Source organism: Asterias amurensis, chromosome 8 (genome assembly GCF_032118995.1).
Source record: "Asterias amurensis chromosome 8, ASM3211899v1".
Classification (NCBI taxonomy): Eukaryota; Metazoa; Echinodermata; class Asteroidea; order Forcipulatida; family Asteriidae; genus Asterias; species Asterias amurensis.
The window spans coordinates 12,383,766-12,410,603 of NC_092655.1; the positions used below are offsets into that span (position 1 = coordinate 12,383,766).

Consider the following 26,838-nt stretch of genomic DNA (forward strand, 5'->3'; position numbering starts at 1 on the left):
AGTTTTACGAACTTTGAAAGCATGCTAAAACCAATTACATTTGGAGAGCACAAACTCTTATGCAAAACTGTTGACTGTTTAAATCGTTGATTAGTTTACACTGAGCCTGTGACGGTTAAACGGTTACACGTTTTACCGACCAATCATCCAATTACCCGTTTACATTTTTACTGTTCAGATTTCAAGATTAACAAATTTACATGAAGGTACCAAAAAAACAAAGACTTGACGTGTCCGTGCATGCTCAGGAAAAGTGGAAACTCCCCTGAAATAGCAATAATTATCATAGTTCGTGAGCAAGCTAAAACCATACACAGCAATGGCGTCACGGGCAGCACGCACAATCTGTCGACAGCATCGGAGCACATGCTGAGAATTGAAAATGTCTACTGCTATTAACGACAAAATTAAAATGCAAAACTTACCTTTTTTGTTCCTAGGAAAAGCATGTGCTCCAAGAAATGTGCCAAGCCTGGTATTTCCCATGGATCAGACATTGAACCTGGAAAGTTTTAAACAAGAGTGATTTGAGTATGGTGCTTAGCCCTGCACTAAATGTTGAACATGCCATGTCAAACTCAAAGAGTTAGAAAATTATCAATTAAATTTGACAAAAGAACGACGTGTAGCCCAAATTGTTTTATTTAAGTTTGACTTGCCCTGCTACAAAGTAGTTGCACGACGTAGTGACAAACATTGTGCTCTGGCCATGTCAAATTAATCAAATCAAATTGTTTTTACGATGTTAAAAATAAGAACAATCGTAAGGTTGGGAACAATGTCACGATGACTTTGTCATTTGAATGGCGCACTTGAATTGCCATTTTGCCATGTGACTCTTTAGCAGTGTTTTCCTGCTCCAGAATTTTGAATTACTTAAAGCCATTATACACTTTCGGTACAGAAAAAAAAATTAAAAGTTCACAGATTTACAAATTATTTACAGGGTTTACGGAAGGTAGTTGTGACAGACTTATCTTGAAATATTATTCCATGAAATGCATTACTTTTTGAGAAAACATTAAAACAATATCAATTCTCGATAGCGAGAATTACTGATTTATTTTTAACACACGTCATGACACGGCGAAACGTGCAGAAACCAAGGGTGGGTTTTCCCGTTATTTTCTCCCGACTCCGATGACCGATTGAGCCTAAATTTTCACAGGTTTGTTATTTTATTATATAAGTTGTGATACACGAAGTGTGGGACTTGGACAATAAAGTTTACCGAAAGTGTATAATGGCTTTAAGTGCAGCAAACTATTTTGATAAATTGGCGTTTGTCACCATTTCGTTCCAATTGCTGCACATTTGTCCTGCGAAATCATTTGAGTTAAATACAGCAAAAAAGCGGCGTTTAGCACAGACCTTACTTACAATAAATTTGCACTGAATTGCTTTCCACGTAATTAAATTGGTGTACATGAGCTTGCGGCGCCAACATGCGCGAAGCTCAAGCTACACGTACATGTATGGCTTTATCAGCAATTTAAACACCCCACATGGTTAGTGCTGGGCGAATAGTGAAATGTTGTTATTCGGATACCGCTGGCCAACTATCCGAAATTAACCGGATACTCGAATAATTTTTTTCGCCACGAGAGGGCGCTATTTAAAAAAAAATATTAAAAAAAATATTTTTTTTGCCAATAGAGGGCGCTGTTCGTTTGTGAATGAGATCTTATGGGCGGATTGATATTAGTTTTAGACAGTGTCACTCGGTTCATTCATAAAAATGACCGGATCTAATTTAAAGATGGCGATTTGCTTTTTCTTTTGATCGTGATTGACTCTACGTGAAGGAAAACTTGTGTAATCTTTGGACAAATTACGTCAGAAATGTCATTGTTTTAACTCTTCACGGAGGTGAGCATAGTAAAATACTTAATTTATACTGTTTTATGCTGTCTTAACAGAAGTTTCATAAGGATTCAGACGAAACATTTATATCCGTTGTCGCCCGACGTCCGCGGATATTCGGATAGTTAAAGAATATCCGGTTACTCGGTTGTTATTACAGAATTATCCGGTTTGTACACAGGTATTTGCGCCCTATGCGGATATCCGGTTAAGAAAAAAAAGGCATTCGCGGTTACGGATAGGAAAACCTATTCGCCATTAACCGGATATTCGAATAATTCGCCCAGGCCTAGTGTGCTCTCCACCAATAGGATAAGCGAAAACTGTCTGGGGTATTTATGAATACATTACTGTACTTTTATGAATGTGCATTATTGTATTTTATCTACCCGAGAAATAAAATATAGTCGTGGGCTGACTTTGACGCTAGTCACACTAGTGGCCCAGGCCTTATAAAGACTAAAGTAATTCATGGGGTTATTTCTACCTATATTGACATCCATCGCTGCAGCTGCTTTCTCCGTCGTAGGATCACTGATGAGTAAGATGGTCATCCCATTGTTTAATTCAAGACCTCGATACATACGCTTGTCCTCAGCAGACTTGACGATGGTGTCAACCCGTCTGGCAATGCTGCTCTCTGCGGCCATTTTGGAAGCTGACCGAGACGAAGACAAAGATTGATTCCTTACTCTGTAAAATCACAAATTAAGACACAAATAATGAGTGCAATCTCTGGATTTGCTTAAAGGCACTGGACACTATTGGTAATTACTCAAAATAATTGTTAGCATAAAAACTTACTTGGTGACGAGTAATGGGAAGTTGTTGATAGTATAAAACATTGTGAGAAACGGCTCCCTCTGAAATAACGTAGTGTTTTGAGAAAGACTTTGCAGCCAAAGCCTTTTACTGTGCATCTGAAAGCACACAAAGTAATGCAACACGGGTGTTTTTCGCTCATTATTTACTTGCGAATTTGATGACCAATTGAGCTAAGATTTTTATGCATAATGTACACCAAGTGAGAAAACTGGTCCTTGACCAGAGTAAGACTAATCTCAACTGGGACTAAATATTTTCATTATTTTACAAGGTGATGCCCTGGCAGCATATTTAAGTGATCTTGTGCAGTTATTACACCGCAGAACATTGTGGCCTACTGTCTTCACTAAATACAAACTCCGTCACGAAAAAACACGGCAAATCATCGACAGGGGGAGAGAAGTTTTCAGAGCGCAGCAACGAGGCTTTGGAACTCCCTACCTTAAACTGTGAAGATTATTAAAGTGGCATATTAAAGAGCAACTGAAAAACTCATTTGCATCAACAATCAAATTCGTGCTAAATTAATTCTTTCTCGAAAACTATCTCACTTCAGAGGGAGTCGTCTCTCACAATGTTTTATACTATCATTTTTATCAACCTCTCCCCATTACTCGTTACCAAGTAAGGTTTAATGCTAATAAATATTTTGACTAATTACCAATAGTGTCCACTGCCTTTAAACTTAGTACGTTTGTTGGTAATTCACATCTGGGATTTGTTGGAGGAAGGTGCACTCCTACTCCTCCTTCACCGTACCTCTCATGAATGTCAGACAACTCTTTCTGACAACTCAACGGTTCGGACAACTCGACGGTTCAGACACCACGACATTAGATAGATAGATAAATATATAACGTTTATTCAATGTTGCAAATAGTTTATGATACAGAGTAACATGGACAAAATAAATGTGAATATAAAATGAATTAAAAGATAAAAACTTTAAGACAACTCGACGGATTGCACAGACAAGTCGACGGCTGAGGGGACGACCTGTATATCCTGCGATTCTATAATTTTTCATTATTATTTATAACAAAAAAATGTGGTGATGTCCCATTGAAGCCATTATGTTGAAGAAACATCTGTTATTGGCTATGTCCTGCGAGACTTTGTGTATGACTAAATGTAACCAGCCAGCAGTTGTCTTTAATTTATTCAAAATGACAGGTTAAAAAAAAAACAATTAAAACATTGAACAGCTCTATTATTGGAAGATTTACTTGAATTTAATAACTTTACGTTATTACCAGAAAACAACTAGCGATCAAGTATGGTACCAAAATAATGAAAATGGTCATGATGGTAAAAAAAAAATAATAAAAAAATCAATTATCCGTTTGCCCGAACATTAAACCCACCCACCATAAACCCCCCCCCCCCACCGCTGGGGAACTCCCGTGCATGTGCCTTGTCACTAGTCAGTACCCCCCCCCCCACCCCGCACTGAACCCCTGACAGTCACGGCCATTCGTAGTTGCGATAACGTAACCTCCCGACTAGGCCATCCGTCGACTTGTCTTGACCCTGTAAGTCCAGTTGTCTGCCGGTTGAATAAATCATCCGTTGAGTTTTCCGAACCGTCAAGTTGCCCGAACCGTTGAGTTGTCCGAACGGACAAGTTGTCTGGTGTCCCCTCTCATATCTCATGTCACGTGAGTAGGACTTACTCCTATCTCCATATCCTTTGGTTTAGTCAGCAAAAATATCCTGCCGGATACATCGCTGTTCACAGACTGCATATTTGAAGGCCTTAGGTTAGGTAGCTTTGTGACTTACTCAAAATGGTTTTTTTTCCCCTTGTATTTGTATGTGAGTGGATGATTGTATGTAGAACTATGAAATTCGTTCTGCTATTGTGCGTGTTCATGATCATGTTGTATGAACGAACGAACCTCATAGTTCAAGGAGTAAAAGTAGGACTAGCATGACTAGGCTAGGGTATGGAGGAATGGAGTTGTCCATCTCCATCTCAATCTCCATTGGTTCAGTCAGCAAAATATCTTGTCGGATACATCTACGCTACATGTAACTTGAGTTACTGGAGTTACCATCCATTTTACAATTGCATCTTAAAATGAACACAATTGAATATGTGAAAAGGGTGTCCAGATCCGATTTGGGGCGTCTTTCTTCTCCTCCGCTCCGTGCTTGTTTATGATTTATTTTCAATCATGGAGGAATAAACTGATTCAATCAATAATTTACCTGTGATCAAGCTGAATTTTTCCACCACAGGGATGATTCAAAACACGACGAAAGGCTTGAAGACGAAGCATCTGCTATAGAAGAATTGGATTAGTTAGCTGTTGAAAGCACAAATTGTGGAAAAACTGTTGGTGTTTATTTTGTGTTGGTTTGCATTTTTGCCTTCAAGCTGTACTTCACCGGGTAATAAATAACAGGGCGCCCTCTTTTACATGTGTTTTCGAGACTGGACTGACTGAAGAGTCCGAATTGGCGGCCGGCAAACCCTCGTGCATGACCGTCACATGACCGTCACATGTATGCACATTGCACAACGCAAATTGCAGCATGGAGGAAATTGCAGTGCAGTAACGAGCCCGGATACAAAATTTAGAGCTAAAAAGGGTCAACTTTCAATCGCATTATATACAAATCTACATTTCTTGCAGGAGGAATTAAATCAGTGATGGAGACATTTCCCAAATCTAAACCCGGAGGAAGTCTGGATTGACGTTCGGTATGTGTCAAATATCGCGTCAACGACCGTTATTTACCTCTTGCATGGTTATAGCATGGAGCAATAAACTCCAGTCAGTTTTTCCTCAAAAGTCATAGAGGAGAGAAATTACCATTTCTCTGTTGTTTTAGTATGGCCATTAAATTTTTCCCCATTTCAAAGTAATGTAACCAAATCGAGGCTGAAAGGAATGCTCTTGTTCCTTTTTGACCATGAAATACCTCATTACTGATGTTTGGGTACTGGGAACATGACCATGGTGTCAATAGCTTTTAGAAAACTATAAGATGTAAACCGTTCACCCTTTTTTTCCAAATCTGAGCCAATTTCAATCGGCCGCAACTGAGAAATAAATGTTGCCAAACAGCAGAAATCATCTGCAGAAATGATGATTTGACATTCAAACTTCCAGTTTGATCGTTCACAGGCAGGATGGGGCCTTGACCCCGTCCATCAAAATGTGCTAACAAGCACAACAATTAAGAACTAAAACGAAGAAAACAAACTATTTGGGTTTTTTTTACCAGAAAGGTTACCAACATAGAACATAGCTCTCTGGTTACCAACCAAAGTATGTCATATACCATCTGACACTTTATAGCCTTGATCAAGGCGCTACAGCCAACCGCGATCTGCAAAATCCCAGTCCTCATCACTGAATTCCGCCAGCGCACATGTACATGTACCATCTGTATACGGTACACTTACGGTACATGGGTACATGAGCCACGTGTATGAGGTTGAAAATACAAAGACACGACCGTTCTCACGACTACGCTATACTGTTCTCCCTGTACAATGTATGGTAATGTACATTTTGTGTATGCACTGCATGCGTGTGCCGCGAACCGGGCCGGGGAACAGTACGTCAACAGCCTTGATCAAGGCTAGACACTTTACTGCTAATTTATGCTCAGCAGAAGCTTGTTACCCCAAAATGTTCTGCTTAATCAGCTCACCACAGCAAAGATCAGCTCAATGAAACAATGTACTGGTTCAATCAAAGGGCTATATTTAAGTGGCTTTTAGTACTACAAACACACATGACCACTTTGGGTTTATGGTTACGTGGTATCTAAGGTAAACACCAATGGTAGCACCCCGCTGTAAAAGAAAAACAGGAAGGTATCGGGATACCAAGATGCTATTCAGAGTGTAAAATGATCCAGTGAGAGTACACACTGCTGGACCCCATAGAGCTATTCAAAAAGATTATAGCTCTATGGTGGACCCACACAGAGCTACATAGCTGTATTAACAATAGAGTGTTTTTTCTGGCATTAATAACACCAAAGGTAGTAGTTTTAAATTTGTCAGCAGATCTTAACTTTGGATAAAAAAGTTAGCGACACTGGACACATTGGTAATTGTCAGAGACCAGTCTTCTCACTTGGTGTATCTCAACATTATACATTAATAACAAACCTGTGAAGTTTGAGCTCAATCGGTCGTGTTGCGAGATAATAGCGAAAGAAAAAACACCCTTGTCAAACAAAGTTGTGTGCTTTCAGATGCTTGACATTCTAAAGAGGTCTCAAAAATCAAATTTGTGGAAAATTACTTCCTTCTCGAAAAACTACGCCACTTCAGAGGGAGCTGTTTCTCACAATGTTTTATACTATCAACCTCTCCCCATTACTATTATTTTGAGTAGTTACCAATAGTGTCCACTGCCTTTGATTGAGTATGTTTTTCCGCTATAAATAACACCGGGGGTCGATTTCACAAAGAGTTAGGACTCGTCTTATCTCGAGTTAGGACAAGTAGCCTAACTTAGGATTAATCTTGAGGTCTGCATGCTACAGTGCAGGGTTGGGACTCGTCCCAAGTCCTAAGATTAGTCTTAAGTTAGGAAGAGTTTTGTGAAATCGACGGCAGAGGTAGTAGTTTTAAATTTGCCAACAGATCTTAACTTTGTATCAAAAAGTTAAAGGCCTGATGAGTCTTCTGCTTTGGTCGAAGATCAGGCCATTATTAACTATTTATTATGTATTTGTACAATTATCAGGCCATTATTAACTATTTATTATGTATTTGTACAATTAATGTAGATCCCTTTGGCTCAACATGGCTTAGCAATTGTGGTCATTTCAGTACAAAAGACAATTTTTTGTAGCTATTTTTGTCAGTATGTCTTCATCTTCATTTACTGATTTACCAATCAGTCTTTATAATATAGCCACCTCATTAAAACATTTGTTTAACATTATTGGAACTTCCGACATCCTCAACTCATGGCAGCCTACATGAAATGGTTACAGCAGAACGAAAACGATATAACAAATTTAGAAAATAAACAAGAAACACCTGAGAAAAAAGGACACTCAGAAAGACACTGTTATTGATTAACTGATATTCGTTCAGTTATGAAGTACAAGTTTGTTTAATTACAGAGTATCTTGAAATTATTTTTTACAGTTATAGCATCTTTGGAATTAAGAAGCATGGATTAAATTAAACTGTTATACAACCAGCCAATCAAGCTGTGACATTTACAGTTGACTCTTTGTAATATTAAACAAAAATTAGCAAAAAGGTATCGACTTAAAATGTTTTAAAGCCCAACAGTCAATCGTTATACTAAAAAGACCAAAGTAACTTTTATTAAAGTTCTGAATACACTAAATATCATTGGATATTCTGTAAACTCATCACAAAGTTTGCTTACATCAGCAATAATGCTCAAGAATTTGTTTCTTGGTGAAAATGTCTGAAAAAGTGCAAAAGTAGGAAGTAAATTTGAGGGTTTTTTTTTTTTTTTTTAACTGTAGACGCGAATGAAGATACAAGCTAATGCGCCGGTTACTATTGCTGCAGTTGCCAAATAGACACTTGTAGTCTGCGCTTGACAGCAGTACTAACAAATTCATAAAAACCTCAGACAGTTTCGCTATTCTTATTGGTGGAGAGTGCGTCACATGGGTGTGTATTAAACTGTTTATGACCAGTAAACAGTGTTGAAACATGGGCGTGACATGCGAGTTAGCACCTGTGCTTATGAGACAGTTTCTTCATTCCTATTGGTCGAGAGCAACAGCCGAGACAGGTGTGCCACATCACGCGATACGCGCACAGCATTCTCTTATAAGGAGTTGTTTACCCGAGTGCCTTCACTGGGCCTTACCATTTCATAGGTGGAGGGGTGTTGTGTTGAAAGAAATCATTGAACATAAATTTTGCATTTATTTTACTTTTTGACCAAAAAGTGTTGATGTTTTTGACCGAAAATGTATTTATGAATGGGAATCAAAGTGTGTTGAAGCGGTTTTCAACTAATGGTTTAAAACCGCCGAGGCCTGGTTCTTGATCCTCGACTACGTCTCGGTAAAATTATCAAGAACCAGGCCTCATTGGGATTAAACCACTAGTTGAAAACCACTTCACCACACATTGATTCCCTTATTACTGCTGAGTTTTTTTCATGCATAAATATTAATGTCGGATATGCTTTTAAGATTGTATTCCACTTTAATACGGATTATTCTTCCTGATTGGAAGTTTTATTTGATTTCATCAAATGCTGCCGAGACTCATGGTGCAAGCCACAAAATGGTCCTTAAAGATAACATAATATGAAGATGCCAATGTCCGTTAAAACTGAAGATACTTGTGAAGATACAGCGTTTTAAACCCCTAAAAATTTTCAAAGAAATTTAATAATTTCAATCATAAATACCTTTACATGAAAAACATTGATAAATATCTATTGCAGAGCAAATCTTGACTAATTAAAGTTAACTTGTTTTCATTAATATTACTCATGTACATAATAAATTGTACCAACCTAATTCACCTGATATCACACAATAAATCTCGCACCATTTTGGGAGTCTAATTCAAGGCACTGTACACGTTTGCTAATTGTCAAAGACCAGTGTTCTCACTTGGTGTATCCCATCATAAGCATAAAATAACAAGCCTGTGAAAATTTGGGCTCAATCGTTCATCGAAATTGCGATAAAGTGATGAAAGAAAAAACACCCTTTTTGGACGAATTTATGTGCTTTCAGATAGGAAAAAAAGGCTTCTAGCTAGAAGTCTTTTAATATTTTAGTGAAAAATTACCTCAAAAACTACGCTACTTCAGAGGGAGTCGTTTCCCACAATGTTTTATACTATCAACAGCTCTCCAATGTTCGTTACCAAGTGAGTTTCTAAGTTAATATTTGTTTTGAGTAATTACCAAACGTGTACCTTCCCTTTATTATGCAATGCATGTTTTAGGCCATGCAAGCCAAATATTAGAGGCACACCACAGCTTTATGGCATTCTGAAATGGCATAAATTATACCTAAACCATATGATTACCAGGCAACCCAACGATTTGTTCCATGTGTACACAAGAAATAATGAATACTGATTCTACACGTATCGAAAGGGGTCAGACAATTGTTCCCAGTTCAGCATCAATTTAAGTTGATTTACTTGAATGGGAATACACATTTCACCAATATAAAGGATTTGTACTCATGCACTAGCCACTATCTCTGTGCAAGCTCAAGCACGCTAGCCAGCTATCTAGGTGCAAGCTTGCTAACCAGCTTTCTCTGTGCAAGCTCAAGCTTGCTAACCAGCTTTCTCTGTGCAAGCTCAAACATGCTAGCCAGCTTTCTCTGTGCAAGCTCAAGCACGCTAGCCAGCTTTCTCTGTGCAAGCTCAAACATGCTAGCCAGCTTTCTCTGTGCAAGCTCAAGCTTGCTAACCAGCTTTCTCTGTGCAAGCTCCAGCATGCTAGCCAGCTTTCTCTGTGCAAGCTCCAGCATGCTAGCCAGCTTTCTCTGTGCAAGCTCCAGCATGCTAGCCGGCTTTCTCTGTGCAAGCTCCAGCATGCTAGCCAGCTTTCTCTGTGCAAGCTCCAGCATGCTAGCCAGCTTTCTCTGTGCAAGCTCAAGCTTGCTAATTACCTTTCTCTATGCAAGCTCCAGCATGCTAGCCGGCTTTCTCTGTGCAAGCTCAAGCTTGCTAATTACCTTTCTCTGTGCAAGCTCAAGCTTGCTAATCAACTTTCTCTTTGCTAGCTCAAGCTTGCTAACCAGCATTCTTTGTGCAAGCTCCAGCTTCCTAACTGGCTTTTTCTGTGCAACCTCAAGCTTGCTAACTGGCTTTCTCTGCGCAAGCTCAAGCTTGCAAGCCAGCTATCTCTGTGCAGGCTGAAGCTTGCTAGCCAGCAATCTCTGTGCAAGCTTAAGCAGGCTAGCCAGCTTTCTCTGTGCAAGCTCAAGCATGCAAGCCAGCTATCTCTGTGCAGGCTGAAGCTTGCTAGCCAGCAATCTCTGTGCAAGCTTAAGCAGGCTAGCCAGCTTTCTCTGTGCAAGTTCAAACATGCTAGCCAGCTATCTCTGTGCAGGCTGAAGCTTGCTAGCCAGCAATCTCTGTGCAAGCTCAAGCTTGCTAACCAGCTTTCTCTGTGCAAGCTCAAGCATGCTAGCCAGCTATCTCTATTCATCAAGCTCCAGCTATCTCTGTGCAAGTTCAACATGTTCAAGCACGCTAGCAAGAGTGCAAGCTTAAGCATGCTACCTAGCAAGCTATCTCTATGCAAGCTTAAGCTATCTCTGTGCAAGTTCAAGTTTGCTAGCCAGCTATCTCTATGCAAGCTCCAGCTATCTCTGTGCAAGCTCAAGCACGCTAGCCAGCTATCTCTGTGCAAGCTCAAGCTTGCTAGCCAGCTATCTCTATGCAAGCTCAAGCACACTAGCAAGCTATCTCTATGCAAGCTTCAGCTATCTCTGTGCAAGCTCAAGCTATCTCTGTGCAAGCTCAAGCTTGGTAGCAAGCTATCTCTGTGCAAGCTCAAGCATGCTAGCAAGCTATCTCTATGCAAGCTTAAGCTATCTCTGTGCAAGTTCAAGCTTGCTAGTCAGCTATCTCTGTGCAAGCTCAAGCTTGCTAGCCGACTATCTCTGTGCAAGCTCAAGCTTGCTAGCCCGCTATCTCTGTGCTAGCAAGCTACCTCTATGCAAGCTCCAGCTATCTCTTTGCAAGTTCTAGAGCGCTAGCCAGCTATCTCTGTGCAAGCTCAAGCGTGCTAACCAGCATTCTTTGTAGCTCCACCTTGCTAACTGGTTTTCTCTGTGCAAGCTCAAGCTTGCTAACTGTTTTTCTGTGTGCAAGCTCAAGCTTGCTAACTGGCTTTCTCTGTGCGAGCTGAAGCTTGCTAGCCAGCAATCTATGTGCAAGTTCAAGCAGCAGGCTAGCCAGCTTTCTCTTTGCAAGCTCAAGCTTGCTAACCAGCTTTCTCTATGCAAGCTAAAGCAAAAAATAATAATAACAGAGCACGCATTTTATAAACATAAACACAAATAATAAGGAGGCAGTCCTTATAGGACTACGATCTTACAACAGCAAACAAAAACAAGCATATCAAAAAATAAGAAAACAAATTCATTTCACGGGGTTAGAAAAATAATTCTACCACAAAAATAGTTTGCTTAGAAGAAACAGGTCACAAATCAAAATTACATAAAATTAATTTTACTCAATCGTTTCACTCTCAATGTTTTTTTTTCCTTAAAATATTTTTCCCAATTTGTTTACAGTACAAGATGACGTCCTTAGATGAGTTTTTATCTCAAGAAGTCTAATAAAACTCTTCTTGTAATGACCCCTATATCTCAAGTCTTAAGCTCATCTACAATTGCAAACATTTGACAAACTGAGAAGTCACACTATTTGAAACTGTACATATTAGAAAATGTTGTTAGCCAGCATAGTTTAAGTAATGAGAAAAGATAACCTGCGCAAAAATTACATCATTAATTTATTATGTATAAATGTACATGTAAATTTTAAAAAAAAAAAAAAGTTTGCAATTCTCTTAATTAATATTAGAGCTTTTTCTGTTTCTTCTCTGAAGGTTACTTCCACAGTTCCATTTAAAGGCAGTGGACACTATTGGTAAATACTCAAAATAATTATTAGCATAAAACCTTACTTGGTGACGAGTAATGGGGAGAGGTTGATAGAATAAAACAATGTGAGAAACGGCTCTCTCAAAAGTGACGTAGTTTTTGAGGAAGAAGTATTTTTCCACGAAATTGATTTTCGAGACCTAAGATTTAGAACTTGAGGTCTCGAAATCAAGCATCTGAAAGCACACAACTTCGTGTGACAAGGGTTTTTATTTTTTTTCATTACTATCTCCCAACTTCGACGACCAATTGAGCTCAAACTTTCACAGGTCTGTTATTTTATGCATATGTTGAGATACACCAACTGTGAAGAGTAGCCTTTGACAATTACCAATAGTATCCACTGCCTTTAACATACAATCAGAAATTAGGTTTTTTTGATTGACTTTTGTTTCCAGAAGTTGCACAAACCATTCAGACAATCCCCTTTCTGATATCTGTTTCCGAAGAGTTGGAACTTCCCGATACAGGCCTGGAATTTCATCTTTGAAAGGGCAAGACCATTTTCATTTTGCATTGAGTCAATGGGAAACTATTGAAGGGGCACCAAGGCCAAGACCAGGGGCAACAAAGGCCGTGGTCTTAAAGGCAGTGGACACTATTGGTAATTGTCAAAGCCATCACAGTTGGTGTATCTCAACATATGCATAAAATAACAAACTTGTGAAAATTTGAGCTCAATCAGTCATCAAAGTTGTGAGATAATAATGAAAGAAAAATAACCCTTGTCAAACAAAGTTGTGTGCGTTTGGATGGTTGATTTCGAGACCTCAAGTTCTAAATCTGAGATCTCGAAATCAAATTCGTGGAAAATTACTTCTTTCTCGAAAAACTATGGCACTTCAGAGGGAGCCATTTCTTACCATCAACCTCTCCCCATTACCCGTCACCAAGAAAAGTTTTATGCGAACAATTATTTTGAGTAATTACCAATAGTGTCCACTGCCTTTAATGGCCTGCGTGTGATTCAAGGCCTGTGATCAGAATACATACTATCATGAAGCAGTCATTTTCAAACATTCCCATGAACATTTCAAATGTTTTTGGCATGAGTTAATGTTCGTATTTCGATTAAATACTAGGTCAAGTAATAAAACCACAAGGGAAACTGACTGGGTTTATTTCAAATAATTTGGGGTTGAACAAGGGGAGACTGCCACCATGTGGCTAGATAGCTCTGTTGGTAGAGCGCAGATATGTTTTGGTGGGATTTTTTTGTTTCATTCCATTTCCTTTATTCTGGTTGTGAAGCCAATGACTTCCAAAAAAGCGGGCTTCATCACTTTACTAGACAAGAACCCTATGGAGAGATAACCAGGAATGAAGTTAACACTCCTTTAATCATATTCAGAGGTCTAGTCTCTAAATATCAAATAAAAAGATAATGCAATTTTACAATTTCTATAATAGTGTGAACGATGCTCAACCTTAAAGTTTAAAATGCGTAATTGTATCCACCCTAATTACCTAATTTTGACTTAAAGTAAACACCCAAAGAATTAGAATGACTTAAATTGATAAAGAAGGGATACAAAAAAAGGCAGTCATTGTGAAGAATCAATGCCTGCTTGCCACAGTCAAAAGATAACCTAAAATCTCTTAAGATTTCCACCGAATTGCAAAAGCGACTTTCCGTCCCATATATACTCACTGCCCGTTCTCCTCAGGGAAATCCTTAATGGTACGATGAGCCTGTCTCAGGTACTGATGCTGCTTGTAGAACACCTTGAGTGCTCCTTTAATCGTAACAAAAGCTATACCACCCTACAAGAAAAACAGCAAAGAAAATTGAGAACAATGTCAACTCCTGGCACTTAATACACTAACGATAATACGTTACAGTTTCTCTCCTTAAGCCCGATCTCAAATTTCACGCTGCACTCTTATTACTAAGAGGTCCTTTGGTTGTCCTGCATAGAATTTATGACGTGCACAAGTGCTTATTAAAACCACTTCCAAAATCTGTCAGACTGATAAAATAGTATGAGTTATTTCTTTACGAGGAACAGAGATGTAATGACATCAGATTAGAAGCTATTTCTTTATGACTCTGACATCTAAATAGTTCACTGGACACTATTGGTAATTGTCAAAGACTAGTCTTCTCAGTTGGTGTATCTCAACATATGCACAGAATAACAAACCTGTGAAACCTGGTCATGCGCTGCGTTCTTGACGTAGTGGCGCTATACAAATGCCCTACATGTATGTATTTATGTATGTATGTAAAGTAGCAAGATAATAACGGAAGAACAAACAGCCTTGTCGTAGAAGTTGTGTGCTTTCAAATGCTTGATTTTGTGACCTCAAAACCTAGTTCAGATGTCTCGAAATCAAATTCAAATATTTAAGTGAAATTACTTCTCTCGAACACTACGTTACTTCAGAGGGAGCCCTTTCTCACAATCTTTCACAATCTTTCTCACAATGTTTTATACTACAGTACGTGTATCAACAGCTCTCCATTGCTTGTTACCAAGTAAGTTTTTATGCTAACAATTATTTTGAGTAATTGCCAATAGTGTCCACTTCCTTTAAAGGCAGCTCAAGATTTTCATTTGTGTCATCAGCTCAAATTGTCCACTTCAGTTCAAACTCAAGTGAAGTGCTCCAATGGACTGAACACACACATAGCGTATTGACATATGTTAGAGTGTCACATGCTGCGCGTTAACATGGGGGGGGGGTTAAATTGTACATACACATGCCAGGCCTGGAATTTTTTCTTTGAAAGGGCAAGAACATTTTCATTTTGCAAAAGGCACTTCCATTGGAAAACCTTAAAGTCAATGGGAAACTTTTGAGGGGGGAAACAAGGTCAAGACCAGGGGCAATGGACGCCAGGCCTGACATGCAGAATTCATTTCAACCTTTGATTCTCAACGAAGGCTTGGATGTATCTAGAATTCACTTGAAATAAATGGACACACTTTAAAGACAGTGGACACCATTGATAATTGTCAAAGACCAGTCTTCTCACTAGGTGTATCTCGACGTATGCATAAAATAACAAACCTGTGAAAATTTGAACTCACTCGGTCGTCGAAGTTGTGAGATAATAATGAAAGAAAAAAAAACCCTTGTCACATGAAGTTGTGTGCTTTCAGATGCTTGATTTCGAGACCTCAAGTTCTAAACTTGAGGTCTCGAAATCAAATTTGTGGAAAATCACTTCTTTCTCGAAAACTATGACACTTCAGATGGAGCCGTTTCTCACAATGTTTTGTACTATCAACCTCTCCCAATTACTCGTTACCAAGTGAGTTTTTATGCTTATAACTATTTTGAGTAATTACCCATAGTGTCCACTGCCTTTAAAGAAAACATTGCATAAACTGTACAAAGATTACCGTACATTAAACTTTATATCAACAGTTTTGTTTTTAGAGAAACAAATCACACTTTCCCTTATTGTATTCATTCCCTTATTGTATTCATTCAGCAATAGACTGATCCATTAGGCTCCGCCCACTATGCATGCGTGAGCAAGAACACGTTAGCCTCTTCAATGCCTTTCAGCACAACTCTGCCGTGCGCGCCAAGCATATGCGCAGCACGCATGTCAGACTTTATTTGTCGGATCTTCGGTTGCGCAATGGGTTGTGATTGGTCAATACAAAATGGAGCGGAGCTCAATGGATTGGTCTATTTTGAAACTTTGATCCCAACAATTTAGAATCTTTGCTGAAATTTGCTCAATTAACAAACAACAACATGAATTCCTTTAAAGGAACAATACAGAATTGGTAAGAAACAAAAATTATGAAAATCACAGATTTACTTTTTATACTAATACGGTCTCATGATTATGATAGTAGAAAACATCCCTTGAGACATTTGTGTCTGAAATGCCATATTTGATGAGAAATAAATAAACAAATTTCCCTTTTAGAGTTTATCGCTCAGCGAGCAATTTGTTCATTTTGTTTTTGCATCGATGTCATACAAAATGTGTTATTGGTTTTTCACTATTTTCTTGTGACTCAGATGGCCGATCACTCTCAAACTTCGACAGATTTGTCAGTTTAAGTATATGGTGGATTGCAAAAAGTGCTTACACTGCCAGCAACTGTTTTGTTTGCAAAACCAATTCTGTAATGTTCCTTTAAAGGCAGTGGACACTATTGGTAATTACTCAAAATATTTATTAGCATAAAACCTTCCTTGGTAACGAGTAATAGGGAGAGGTTGGTAGTATAAAACATTGTGAGAAACGGCTCCCTCTGAAGTGAAGCAGTTTTCGAGAAAGAAGTAATTTTCGACGCATTTGATTTCAAGACCTCAGATTTAAAACTTGAGGTCTCGAAATGAAGCATCTGAACGCACACAACTTTGTCTGACAAGGTGTTTTTTCCTTTCATTATTATTTCGCAACTTCGACGACCAATTGAGTTCAAATTTTCACAGGTTTGTTATTTTATATGCAAATGTTGAGATACACCAAGTGAGAAGACTGGTCTTTGACAATTACCGATAGTGTTCAGCGTCTTTAAACGTGATCCTTCTCCTGTTACTTTCCTGGTACCAGGTTATATTTTAACTTTGACCTGGACCCACTACTTGTATAAAGTTATTTATCGACTGCATACTGTGCACAAACTTTGCTGGTGCCAACCATTCTATTTAAAGGCAGTGGACACTATTGGTAATTGTCAAAAACTAGCCTTCACAGTTGGTGTATCTCAACATATGCACAAAATAACAAACCCGTGAAAATTTGAGCTCAATCGGTCATCGAAGTTGCAAGATAATAATGAAAGAAAAAAACACCCTTGTCACACAAGGTTGTGTGCGTTTAGATGGTTGATTTCGAGACCTCAAGTTCTAAATCTGAGGTCTCGAAATCAAATTTGTGGAAAATTACTTCTTTCTCGAAAACAATGGCACTTCAGAGGGAGCCGTTTCTCACAATGTTTTATACCATCAACCTCTCCCAATTACTCGTCACCAAGAAAGGTTTTATGATAATAACTATTTTGAGTAATTACCAATAGTGTCCACTGCCTTTAAAGCCACTTTGAGATGGCGGAGACACTATTAGATTTGGGTAAATTTGTCAGTCTACACCCAAACCAAACAGTGCACTTCTACAGTGTCCACCATATCTAATGGTCACGCTGGCTACGTACCAGCATCAAAATGATGGTTTTATAGCCTCTGATATAATCATCGACAGATGTTTTTAAAGTTATTTAGCGGAAAGCAACTTCAAATATTTGAGAAGGCAAGAAATTCTATTTTTGTTTATAGAAGGGAAATACACTTCATAAGATGCCAGTTTTTTTCCAGACCTTGCATTTTCGAGGGACTCCCCCCTCCCCCCACACTCTCTTCTTTTACTCACTCTTGCATCTCTTTCTTGGCAAGTGCATCTTTCCGTTTTTATCTCAAATTTTCTTGGGTATACTCCTTCTTTTTTGTTTTCTTTTGTTCTTGAATTTCAATCAATATTCCACAGTGTGTGTTTCATGTTTATTGTTACCTTTTCGTGTTGACTTAGGCACAAAACTATCACATCTGCACACAATAATTTAATAATTCCCATAAACATGTATCCATTGACAAATCTTTTAGTTCAGTTATTTGCCTCCTCCTTCCATCCCACCATTGTATCTTGTACACATGCCTGACACTTTACAAAGGCAAACCGAGGCAATTAATGCCTTGCCCCTGCCCAATGCCTTGGTGCCCTTTGTAATTTCCAATGTAACTGTGTATTTTTCTCATAAAGGTACCTAGAAAACATTGACTTGCTGACAAGAACAGCTATCAGTGTAGGCCTGTTCATGTTTCTGATATTATCAGGCAATTAACGCCTTGCCCCTGCCCAATGCCTTGGTGCCCTTTGTAATTTCCAATGCAACTGTGTATTTTTCTCATAAAGGTACCTAGAAAACATTGACTTGCTGACAAGAACAGCTATCAGTGTAGGCCTGTTCATGTTTCTGATATTATCAGGCAATTAACGCCTTGCCCCTGCCCAATGCCTTGCTGCCCTTTGTAATTTCCAATGCAACTGTGTATTTTTCTCATAAAGGTACCTTAACTAAGAAAACATCGACTTGCTGACAAGAACAGCTATTACAGTGTAGGCCTGTTCATGTTTCTGATATTATCATGAAATACAGTTCTAAGCTTTTTATTTAGTTGTAACGATACATTATGTCTTCTAGTGGTATTTTCAAACGCAATCTTGTCTATCTGATTTATATACTTTTGTTGTTGAAATGTTAGATGAAAGACAACTCACCAACATTGTCCTCTGTAAATTTGAGTGCAGTGATCCAAACATGAGTTTCCCGCACATGGTGGCGATAGTTGGGAAGATCAGAGCCCCACACAGGACTCTGGTGGCTGAAATTGGGTCGGCCATCGGCATGAGTTCAGTGGGGACCCGGGGCAGCATGCTACTGCCGATCTCCGGGAAGAAGTAGCTCCAGAAGGGGAGCTTGGGGGAGTGTTTCCGCCACAGTTTCAGGATGTAGTCCTCCCAGCGGATCATCTTAGAGAGAATGAGCATGACAGGGATCGTCGGCAGTCCGATGAGGAGGAAGAGGGGATCCGCCCTCTCCATCACGTCCAGCCCCTCTTTGTGGCCAAGGACCTGCATGACTGTCACTGCCCCGTAAGTGACAGCTGACCAGTAGACAGAACCCACAACGATACCTCCAGCAGCGAAGGGGCACACTTTGTATATAAGTCTATCAAGGACATCCAAGATATAGACAATAGAACCTGTGAGAAACAAATACAACCAAAAATGTTCAAGAAAGAATACAGTTTTACTGCAAAATATTGGACCTGTTTTTGCAACGGTGATAAACTTCAGAAAAATGGCCACTGATGTGAGCAAAAATTTCAGCAACTGTGGCAATAAAGCAGGCTTCCTTAACAAAATTAGATCTTGAAGAAATTGCAAAGTAACAAAGAGTGAGGATTCTATTTATGACTTACAAGGGAAATAATGGTGAACACCATAAATGTTATACAACAACAGCAACCACCATTTTGGCTTACAAGGCTAGCGCAGAAATTCGTTACTTGCACATAAGCGGGGAATCTTGATTGTAAGCGCACAATTCGGCAGTAAGCAGAGCCATGCTATTGGGCCCAGTTGTCATGAGTTGCCATTCTGATGATGAAGCCACTAAGTGAAGTGGAGAACAGCTATGAAAAATTTGTGAGTTTGTGCTCCATTTTTCATCCACATTATTAGAATAGGTAAAATGAACATCTCTTTCGAAGAGATCAAAGGTCAACTTGGGTACCAACCTAATTCAGGGTAGATGATGATGTACTCTGTGTTACATTGGGGACAAGACACCTTGACAGAGCTATTCCCCCTCTGTTTCTCATCAATCCACCTCTGCAGGCACATCTGATGGACCCACTTAGTGGTTCCCCGACAGCGACACGGCTGCGTCCATCGTGCCGTCCGGTCGTCATCCTCAGTGGCAAAGCAAACCCAGCAAGTTTTCCTGTTGAATCAATGAGTTGACACAGAATGAAAGAGCTGGGTGTAGAATGAGCTAGGGTTGGGAACAGAATGATATCGGGTTGGGCACATATTGAAATCGAGTTAGGTGCATAATGAAATAAAGTCCGGTTAGGCACAGAATGAAATAGGGTCAAGTTGGGCACAGAATTAAATAGAGTTGGGCACAGAATTAAATGGAGTTGGGCACAGAATGAAATAGAGTTGGGCACAGAATGAAATAGAGTTGGGCACAGAATGAAATAGAGTTGAGCCAAGAATGAAATAGGGTAGGGCACAAAATGAAATAGGAATGGGAGCAGCATGAAAAAGGGGTTGGACACATAATGTACAATATTCAAAGATTTTGTTATATTCCAATGTCCAAACAATAGAGTTGGGCATGGAATGAAATGGGGTTGGACGCAAAATGAATGAAATACAACATTCAAAGGTTTTTTATATTCCTATCCCCAAACAATTTTGCAGTAAAAGATTAATTTGACTCAGGCTATAGTAATGTGTTCAACTATATTTAAACACATTACCGTATAGACGATGTGACCTCTGACGTCTCACAAAAACCATAACATGATTCGCGCATATACCGCCGGGCAACACCTTTGTGCTTTGGCAGCCAGCTAGAAAGAGTACGCAATCTTACTATGACTACGCAACTCAGTGCCCGGGGAAACATGACGTATTATAGTGTTTTGTCAACAGAGGGCGGTTTGAATGTAAACATAGGTCACATCGTCTATAAACCCTCACCTTACAAAGTGCAACGAATGGTAAAAACTTTTGCATTTGGTGCATTTAGCAGTCAACTCAAACACCATGCACTGTGCTGCAACAGCAGGGTTCTTGGCATAGCCTTGACATGATCGTGCGCAAGTGCCCAGTACCAAGGCTAGTGTCGGTGCACTTCACAATGCAAAACAAACCTAGCGCTGCATTTAGCAGAGTTTCATTTCAACTAGGCTTTTTATTTTGATGTAATTATTCAGGTGCTGAGAAAACACAGGCAGCCAAATGGGCACACAGGTTCCTAATCATTCATATCAACAATCTCTACCCTCCTATATCTACCCATTTATTCCTGGGTGATGTGAAGAAATTATGTCACAAAAGTGTCATGAGCAGGATTTGAACCTACACTCACAATCTCATGTCAAGTGTGCAAAGCTATTATCTGCAAAGTCCATTTGAAACAAAGACTATTTACATACGTACATGTAACATGGACCTACTTCTCGTAGGGTTTGTAAATTTCCCTTGTGGTTTATAATTTGAGATATAAAATAGAAAGTTGCCTTCCCAGCAAGTAATGGTTGTACATTATGGCTTCTGACTGGCACCCCTGAACAAAGAAATTAACGAATTTACAAAACCAGGAGACCGCCAACAAAGGGCTAGATAGCTCAGTTGGTAGAGCACTGGTACGTTCAACCCGAAGTCGAGGTTCAAATTCCGATATAGTCAATGTTTTTGTCTCAACCCCAATTCAGGATTTATATTGGTTTAATATACAATTTCTGTTAACACAAAATTTCTTGGTCCAGCACTACATGCTCAAATCGTTTTCCCTTTCAATTTCCAAAGCTCTTTGTCAACAGTCATTACCCAACCCACCACACCACCCCCCCTTGCCAAGACCTTTGTTCTCCCATATTTTGCTATCAAAACAAGTTCAGGACTCATTACAGTTACATAATAAACCGCCATCATCAGAAGACACTCTCATAAAGAGCTAATTAGGTCTGCATTGTCTTCATAATCCCCAACATCAACCAACCTTGCATTAACAGATGCTCTAAGAATTAACCTACAACTATGGATGGCATTTCACTATTAAGACTATGCCCTAGCCTAATGATAATTACATTCTTGCCTGTCATGACCAACCAACCAGAGTCTTAGCATATGTTTACCATGTGAACCACAACACTACCTTCTCAAACAGGATTACAGATATTTATCGCTTTCATGGCAATCTGGGGTTGTATTGGCAGTGGAGTAATTGCTTATTAATGAACTTCCCCCCATTAAATAATCCTCTTTGTTGTTTAAACTTGTCACTGCACACAAAATCACAATGTAAACACAACACCATTTTAAAAGTTCTAGTACACTACTAGGTTTTACATGTAGTACAATCATTCCACAAAAGCCTGTGTCTCACAAGATTTCTAAAGGATGGTCGTTTGCAACGAAATCGCATTGGTGTAATATTATCGAGTAATTGGGTTGCGTGAAATGAAGCCTTAAATGATGAAATTGTGACAGACCCACGTTATAAACTACCGGGATCGTGACCTCCTCCAAAAATCATCATGATGACCAAGGTCCCAAAGCTCGTTTAACGACACATCATTACCAGGAAAGGGACTTTAGGAGCGAAATGTGTGTGATCATGTAACTGTTTGTCATGATATCGCATGCAACCTTTGGTACAGACAACTGGTGCCCAAAACAATGGTCGTTAGTTTTCAGTTCTTGGGTTTAAGGGACTAGAGAAACTTCATTTTGAATACAATTGAAATTGGGAGACAAGTGTAAACCCTAAGAACCTTTGGTCATGACAAAGGAATTGATGAATACATTTCCTTTGCTTGGTCAACCCACCTGTCATCAATGCTCCTACTTCTAACAGAGGGCGCCTTCCTTTGGACTTCTTCGTCCTGTTCGTTACTGCTCATGATGAACACTCAAACGTCTTCCACTTCCTACAGCTTTCACATGGGTCTCAGATGTATATACTGCTGACCATAGTTCAAAAATATTCTTTTCCCGAGGATTGTTGCCACAAACAAAACGCAAAGAAAGTGGAGCTGCCTTTTTCTCTTTTTTTTTTTCCTCAACCAAGATGAATCTTTAAATATCAAACCACCCCCTTGCAGTCAGGAATCTATAAAAAAATAATTAAATTGTTATTGAATGCTATATCTGACATACCTACCCTGCAACAACCCTATGATCAAATCTGGAGGTAGTTTTACAATAAGGGAATCAATGTGTGGTCTAGAGGTTTTCAACTAGTGGTTTAAACCCAACGAGGCCTGGACTTGATAGTTTTACCGAGACGAAGTCGAGGTAAATTATCAAGAACCAGGCCTCGGCGGGTTTTAACCACTAGTTGAAAACCGATTCAACACACTTTGATTCCCATTCATATACCTTTCCGATCCAAAAACATCAACACTTCTTGGTCAAAAGGTAAAATAAATGCAAACATTACAATTCTTCAATGATTTCTTTCAACAAAACACCCCTCCAGCTATGAAATGGCAAGACCCTCGGGTAAACAATTCCTTATAAGGAGATCATATGCGCGTCGCGCGTATCGCGTGATGTGGCACATCTGTTCCAGCCGTTGCTCTCGACCAATAGTATTGAAGAAACTGTCTTATAGGGCCTTTAAGCGGTGTGTGGGATGGTGCAAGCTCGCGTGTCACGCCCATGTTATAACACTTTTTACTGGTGTTATATCATCCGTTCAAACAACCCCTCGTGATGCCCTCTCGACCAATCAGAATGGATTCTGTCTTAGGTATACATGTATTATGAATGTGTGTTCCAAAAACCCCTCGAGAACTACACACCAGTGTTAGGGACAGGGTTATGGTTAGGGGGTGCACACTTTAACCAAGAAGACAAAACTTCAAAGTTTCACTCCCTTCCCAATGTGCATATAAGAAACATGATGTATGAAATTGATCTTCAAAACAAGCTCATGAATACAACTCTCAAAACAATGCATTGTTTCTCTCTTTTTCTTTCTCGTTTCCGTCAACAATGTTTCGAGGGAGGTAGACAAGCCTACAGTTTCAACCTTGATCCCAGTAATTTCAATCAACCTAATGGAAACACCACACTCTAGTACAAATGAAACTCTTGGGGTCCAGTGTGCCTCGATATTTCTCACAAGGGGATTTCCCAAGTGAAGCAACTTAGTACTCTGTTATTTGGGAAATTACCCATTTACTTTTGGAAATGAATCAACACTACTACAGAGTCAAGGTGAAAGGAAAGTGGTTTTTGTAAAAACTTTTTCATTTTGTGTTCAGGGTTTTCCCCAGGATTTGTAGGGCCATTCTGGTTGAAGCACACTGAATTGAATCAAGGTCCTCTGAATAATTTCTATTTGGTGTTTATCTTGGTTTTAAAAGCCCTACTACTCCTGTGCAATCTGTAGCATTCTACATGTAGGCATGGTTTTCTCATGCGATTTGTTAAATTTTAAAAATATTATTAATATTTATTTAATTCAAACAAAATATGGCTGTCATTACTTGAACTGTTTACTTGACATGCTTGATGCCAACCATGTTTCAAGGGTCTTTCGTTGTTGCTTAATTGTTGTTTTTTCAAAAAAATTTATTGTTTTTAACGTAGTGTGTGTATCATATTATTGGGGAAGTAACATTTAGCCATAAAATAATAAGGCAGTGTGGACACTATTGGTAGTTATCAAAGACCAGTCTTCTCACTTGGTGTATCTCAATATTTGAGCTCATTTTGTCGTCGAAGTTGCAAGATAACAATGAAAGAAAAAAACACCCTTGTCACACGAAGTTGTGTGCTTTCAGATGCTTGAAATCAAATTCATGGAAAACTACTTCTTTCTTGAAAACTAAACACTTCAGAGGGAGCCATTTCTCACAATGTTTTATACTATCAACCTCTCCCCATTACTCGTTACCAAGAAACGTTTTATGCTAGTAAATATCTTGAGTAATTATCAATAGTGTCCACTGCCTTTGTTGATGTTTACTCCTAGTTGATATAACATGAGACTTGCACATTCATATTTCCAACTTTTGAGGAATCGCTCTGCTGTACCGCGCTATTGTATAAAGATGATAAAGGAACAAGTCCCATCGTAATAGAGTAGCTCTGCTGGTATTCAACAGTGGAACTACATGTACATGTAACTACTCGTTCTGACGTAAGTATTGGGATTGTCTGCTGATACTACCCAGTGCATGCAGTGGAACAGATTTACAAACGTTGAGATGCTCGTATACAATTCAGAGTAGCCCCATAAAGAGTTCCAAATACACTGTACTCCCTCCGACCGCTTCGCGGCCCTACGGACGTATGCCTAACTCTCTCCAGGAAGGGAAATCATTTTTCAAATAGAAACACACTTTTTTTATGCTGGTATTTTACCCCAGTTGTTGCACATTTGTGGAGCGCACGCAAACTTGAAAATGTGCGCATTTGTTTTCAGTATTATTTTATGAAAATCTTCAGAGCCGGCAATCGCTTGTTCAATACTGCCGTCGCTATGATTTTAATGATGCGCAAGACCTCCTCCAGTTGTCTCACTGACGCGTCAGTAATGGCTTGTCAAGCTGTTGTGTTGTCTGAGCAGTCGAGTTATCTGACCTGACGATTTGTCATCCACACCACGAGCGCCGATTCGAGTCACTTAACAGTAGAACTCCACTCTGCTTGGTATGGGACCTTTTTACCCTGGACTCTGTCGCTTTGCCTGCAACAGAGGAGCCCAATCTGGGCTAAAACTCCACCTGCTTGTTGCTGAAACACTTTACACTGTGGTGGCACTCTGAGCAAGGAATACTGCATTTGACCCAGAGACTACTCGTCTCGCTTGCACGTCAACAAACATCATATCAGAGCATGCCGTAGCGCGAAAACCGTTTATTGGATGGAGCTGAAATTTGAAATTTGAGCTTGTTGAGCCATTATTACCCCATACAAAAAATTAGAGCAAATTTGAAGAGGGTAGGGTTTAACCCATTGGGTGATTTGACACGGAATGACCCAGAGATATCAAAGGACACATAGATAGAGCCTAATTTTGCCGAGATTAAAATTAAAATAAAGAGAGATTTCTGATTCCAAAATTCATTGAACAATGATTGAACCATGGGTCGTAAAACGCGTGAGAGATATAAACCTATGAAGTTACGGGAGACGATAGCCGGATGAAACCGAAGTAGTTCTAGGAGTAGATTTTGACATAATAGGCCTACCCACCGTCACTTAATTAAAGTAAAAACACAGACTTGACGCACCCTCCCCGTGGGTCCTACAGTGCATCTTACATTCAATTGATAGGTGTATTAATTACAAAGTACAACTACAATCTACATCTACCAAGTTTGCTGTCACTGGTCATGTCTGTCAATTCAATTCAAGAATCAAGACTCAAACAAATCAAAATTACTTTCGTTCAGGAAATAACAACATAAATACGAACAACAAACAATGATTGAATATTGAATTGAATGTTAACTGATGACGTTGACACACAAACAATACTTAGAGTTAAGTAGTTTGCATCGGTGATAATAACAATTTATTTTTGGTTTTTATCCAGAACGATCCGTTGGCGTTGCAGCAGCTGTGAGTGAGTTTGTTTGTGTGACGAAATTTAACATTAAATCTACATACTGACAACTTACATCAAGTAGACTCTATGGAATACGCTATCCTCAATCAAATTGCGTTGGAGATTGAGCTTGCAACTCGAGCAAATTCGCCTAAATATAAATTGTTGAACTCCGCAGTGCATGCAATTATTGGACTTTAAAACAAGATGGCGGCGTCTCCTGCTAACTGGATTCTTTCATGTTAACATAGGGATTTAATACTTCCACAAATACCTTTTAACACATTATACAGTTAAATTTTTCATTCGGCAACACTTATTTTATGTTTATGAAGAATACTTTTATTTTTTTAATTGCTTCTTTGCATAAGCTTGTGCTGTTTAGGTACATATAAATTAGCTAAGATCAGCTGACATAAAATATTCACCTACCAATCAATAGAATAGTCCCACCAATGTATGTAGCGCCCCCATTCGACTGAAGTAATTAATGGTTACTTTCGTATGGTCTGATTTTTTTATGGAGTTCCACATCCATGGTGACACATAGATGTACGGTCTAATGATGGTGATGGAGGCGTGCTGAGCCTTTATGTTAGTTTGGGTTTTAACATCGGTGAACAGTATTATTATGGGTTTTGTTTTCCTACCTGTGCATAGACCCTAAATTAAAGACGCTGGACACTATTGGTAATTG

General features: G+C 39.2%; 2 protein-coding genes and 1 pseudogene across 3 annotated transcripts in view; all 3 read right to left on the reverse strand.

Moving 5' to 3' along the window:
* Positions 1-6,041, reverse strand: part of LOC139940562 (insulin-degrading enzyme-like) — a 33,620-nt gene extending 27,579 nt beyond the window's left edge. Inside the window, exons 1-4 of one of the 2 annotated variants that reach the window (XM_071936867.1) lie at positions 5,963-6,041; positions 4,900-4,970; positions 2,351-2,556; positions 426-502 (exon numbers count right to left, since the gene is read on the reverse strand). In XM_071936867.1, the coding sequence (XP_071792968.1) occupies positions 426-502; positions 2,351-2,556; positions 4,900-4,970 (354 nt within the window). In that variant the 5' untranslated portion in view covers positions 5,963-6,041. Of the gene's footprint in view, positions 1-425; positions 503-2,350; positions 2,557-4,899; positions 5,075-5,962 lie in introns of those variants that run through there. The other variant, XM_071936866.1, reaches the window with a different exon arrangement.
* A 1,692-nt stretch (positions 6,042-7,733) lies between these two features.
* LOC139940870 (uncharacterized) lies at positions 7,734-10,818 on the reverse strand (annotated as a pseudogene).
* LOC139940521 (E3 ubiquitin-protein ligase MARCHF5-like) lies at positions 7,734-26,353 on the reverse strand. Its single transcript, XM_071936815.1, has 5 exons — positions 26,215-26,353; positions 22,406-22,688; positions 19,579-19,784; positions 18,557-19,041; positions 7,734-14,070 (listed from the first exon to the last, which is right to left on the reverse strand). The coding sequence occupies exons 2-5, from the start codon at positions 22,477-22,479 to the stop codon at positions 13,954-13,956; spliced, it is 882 nt and encodes a 293-aa protein (XP_071792916.1). The 5' UTR covers positions 22,480-22,688; positions 26,215-26,353; the 3' UTR covers positions 7,734-13,953.
* Positions 26,354-26,838: the final 485 nt, after the last annotated feature.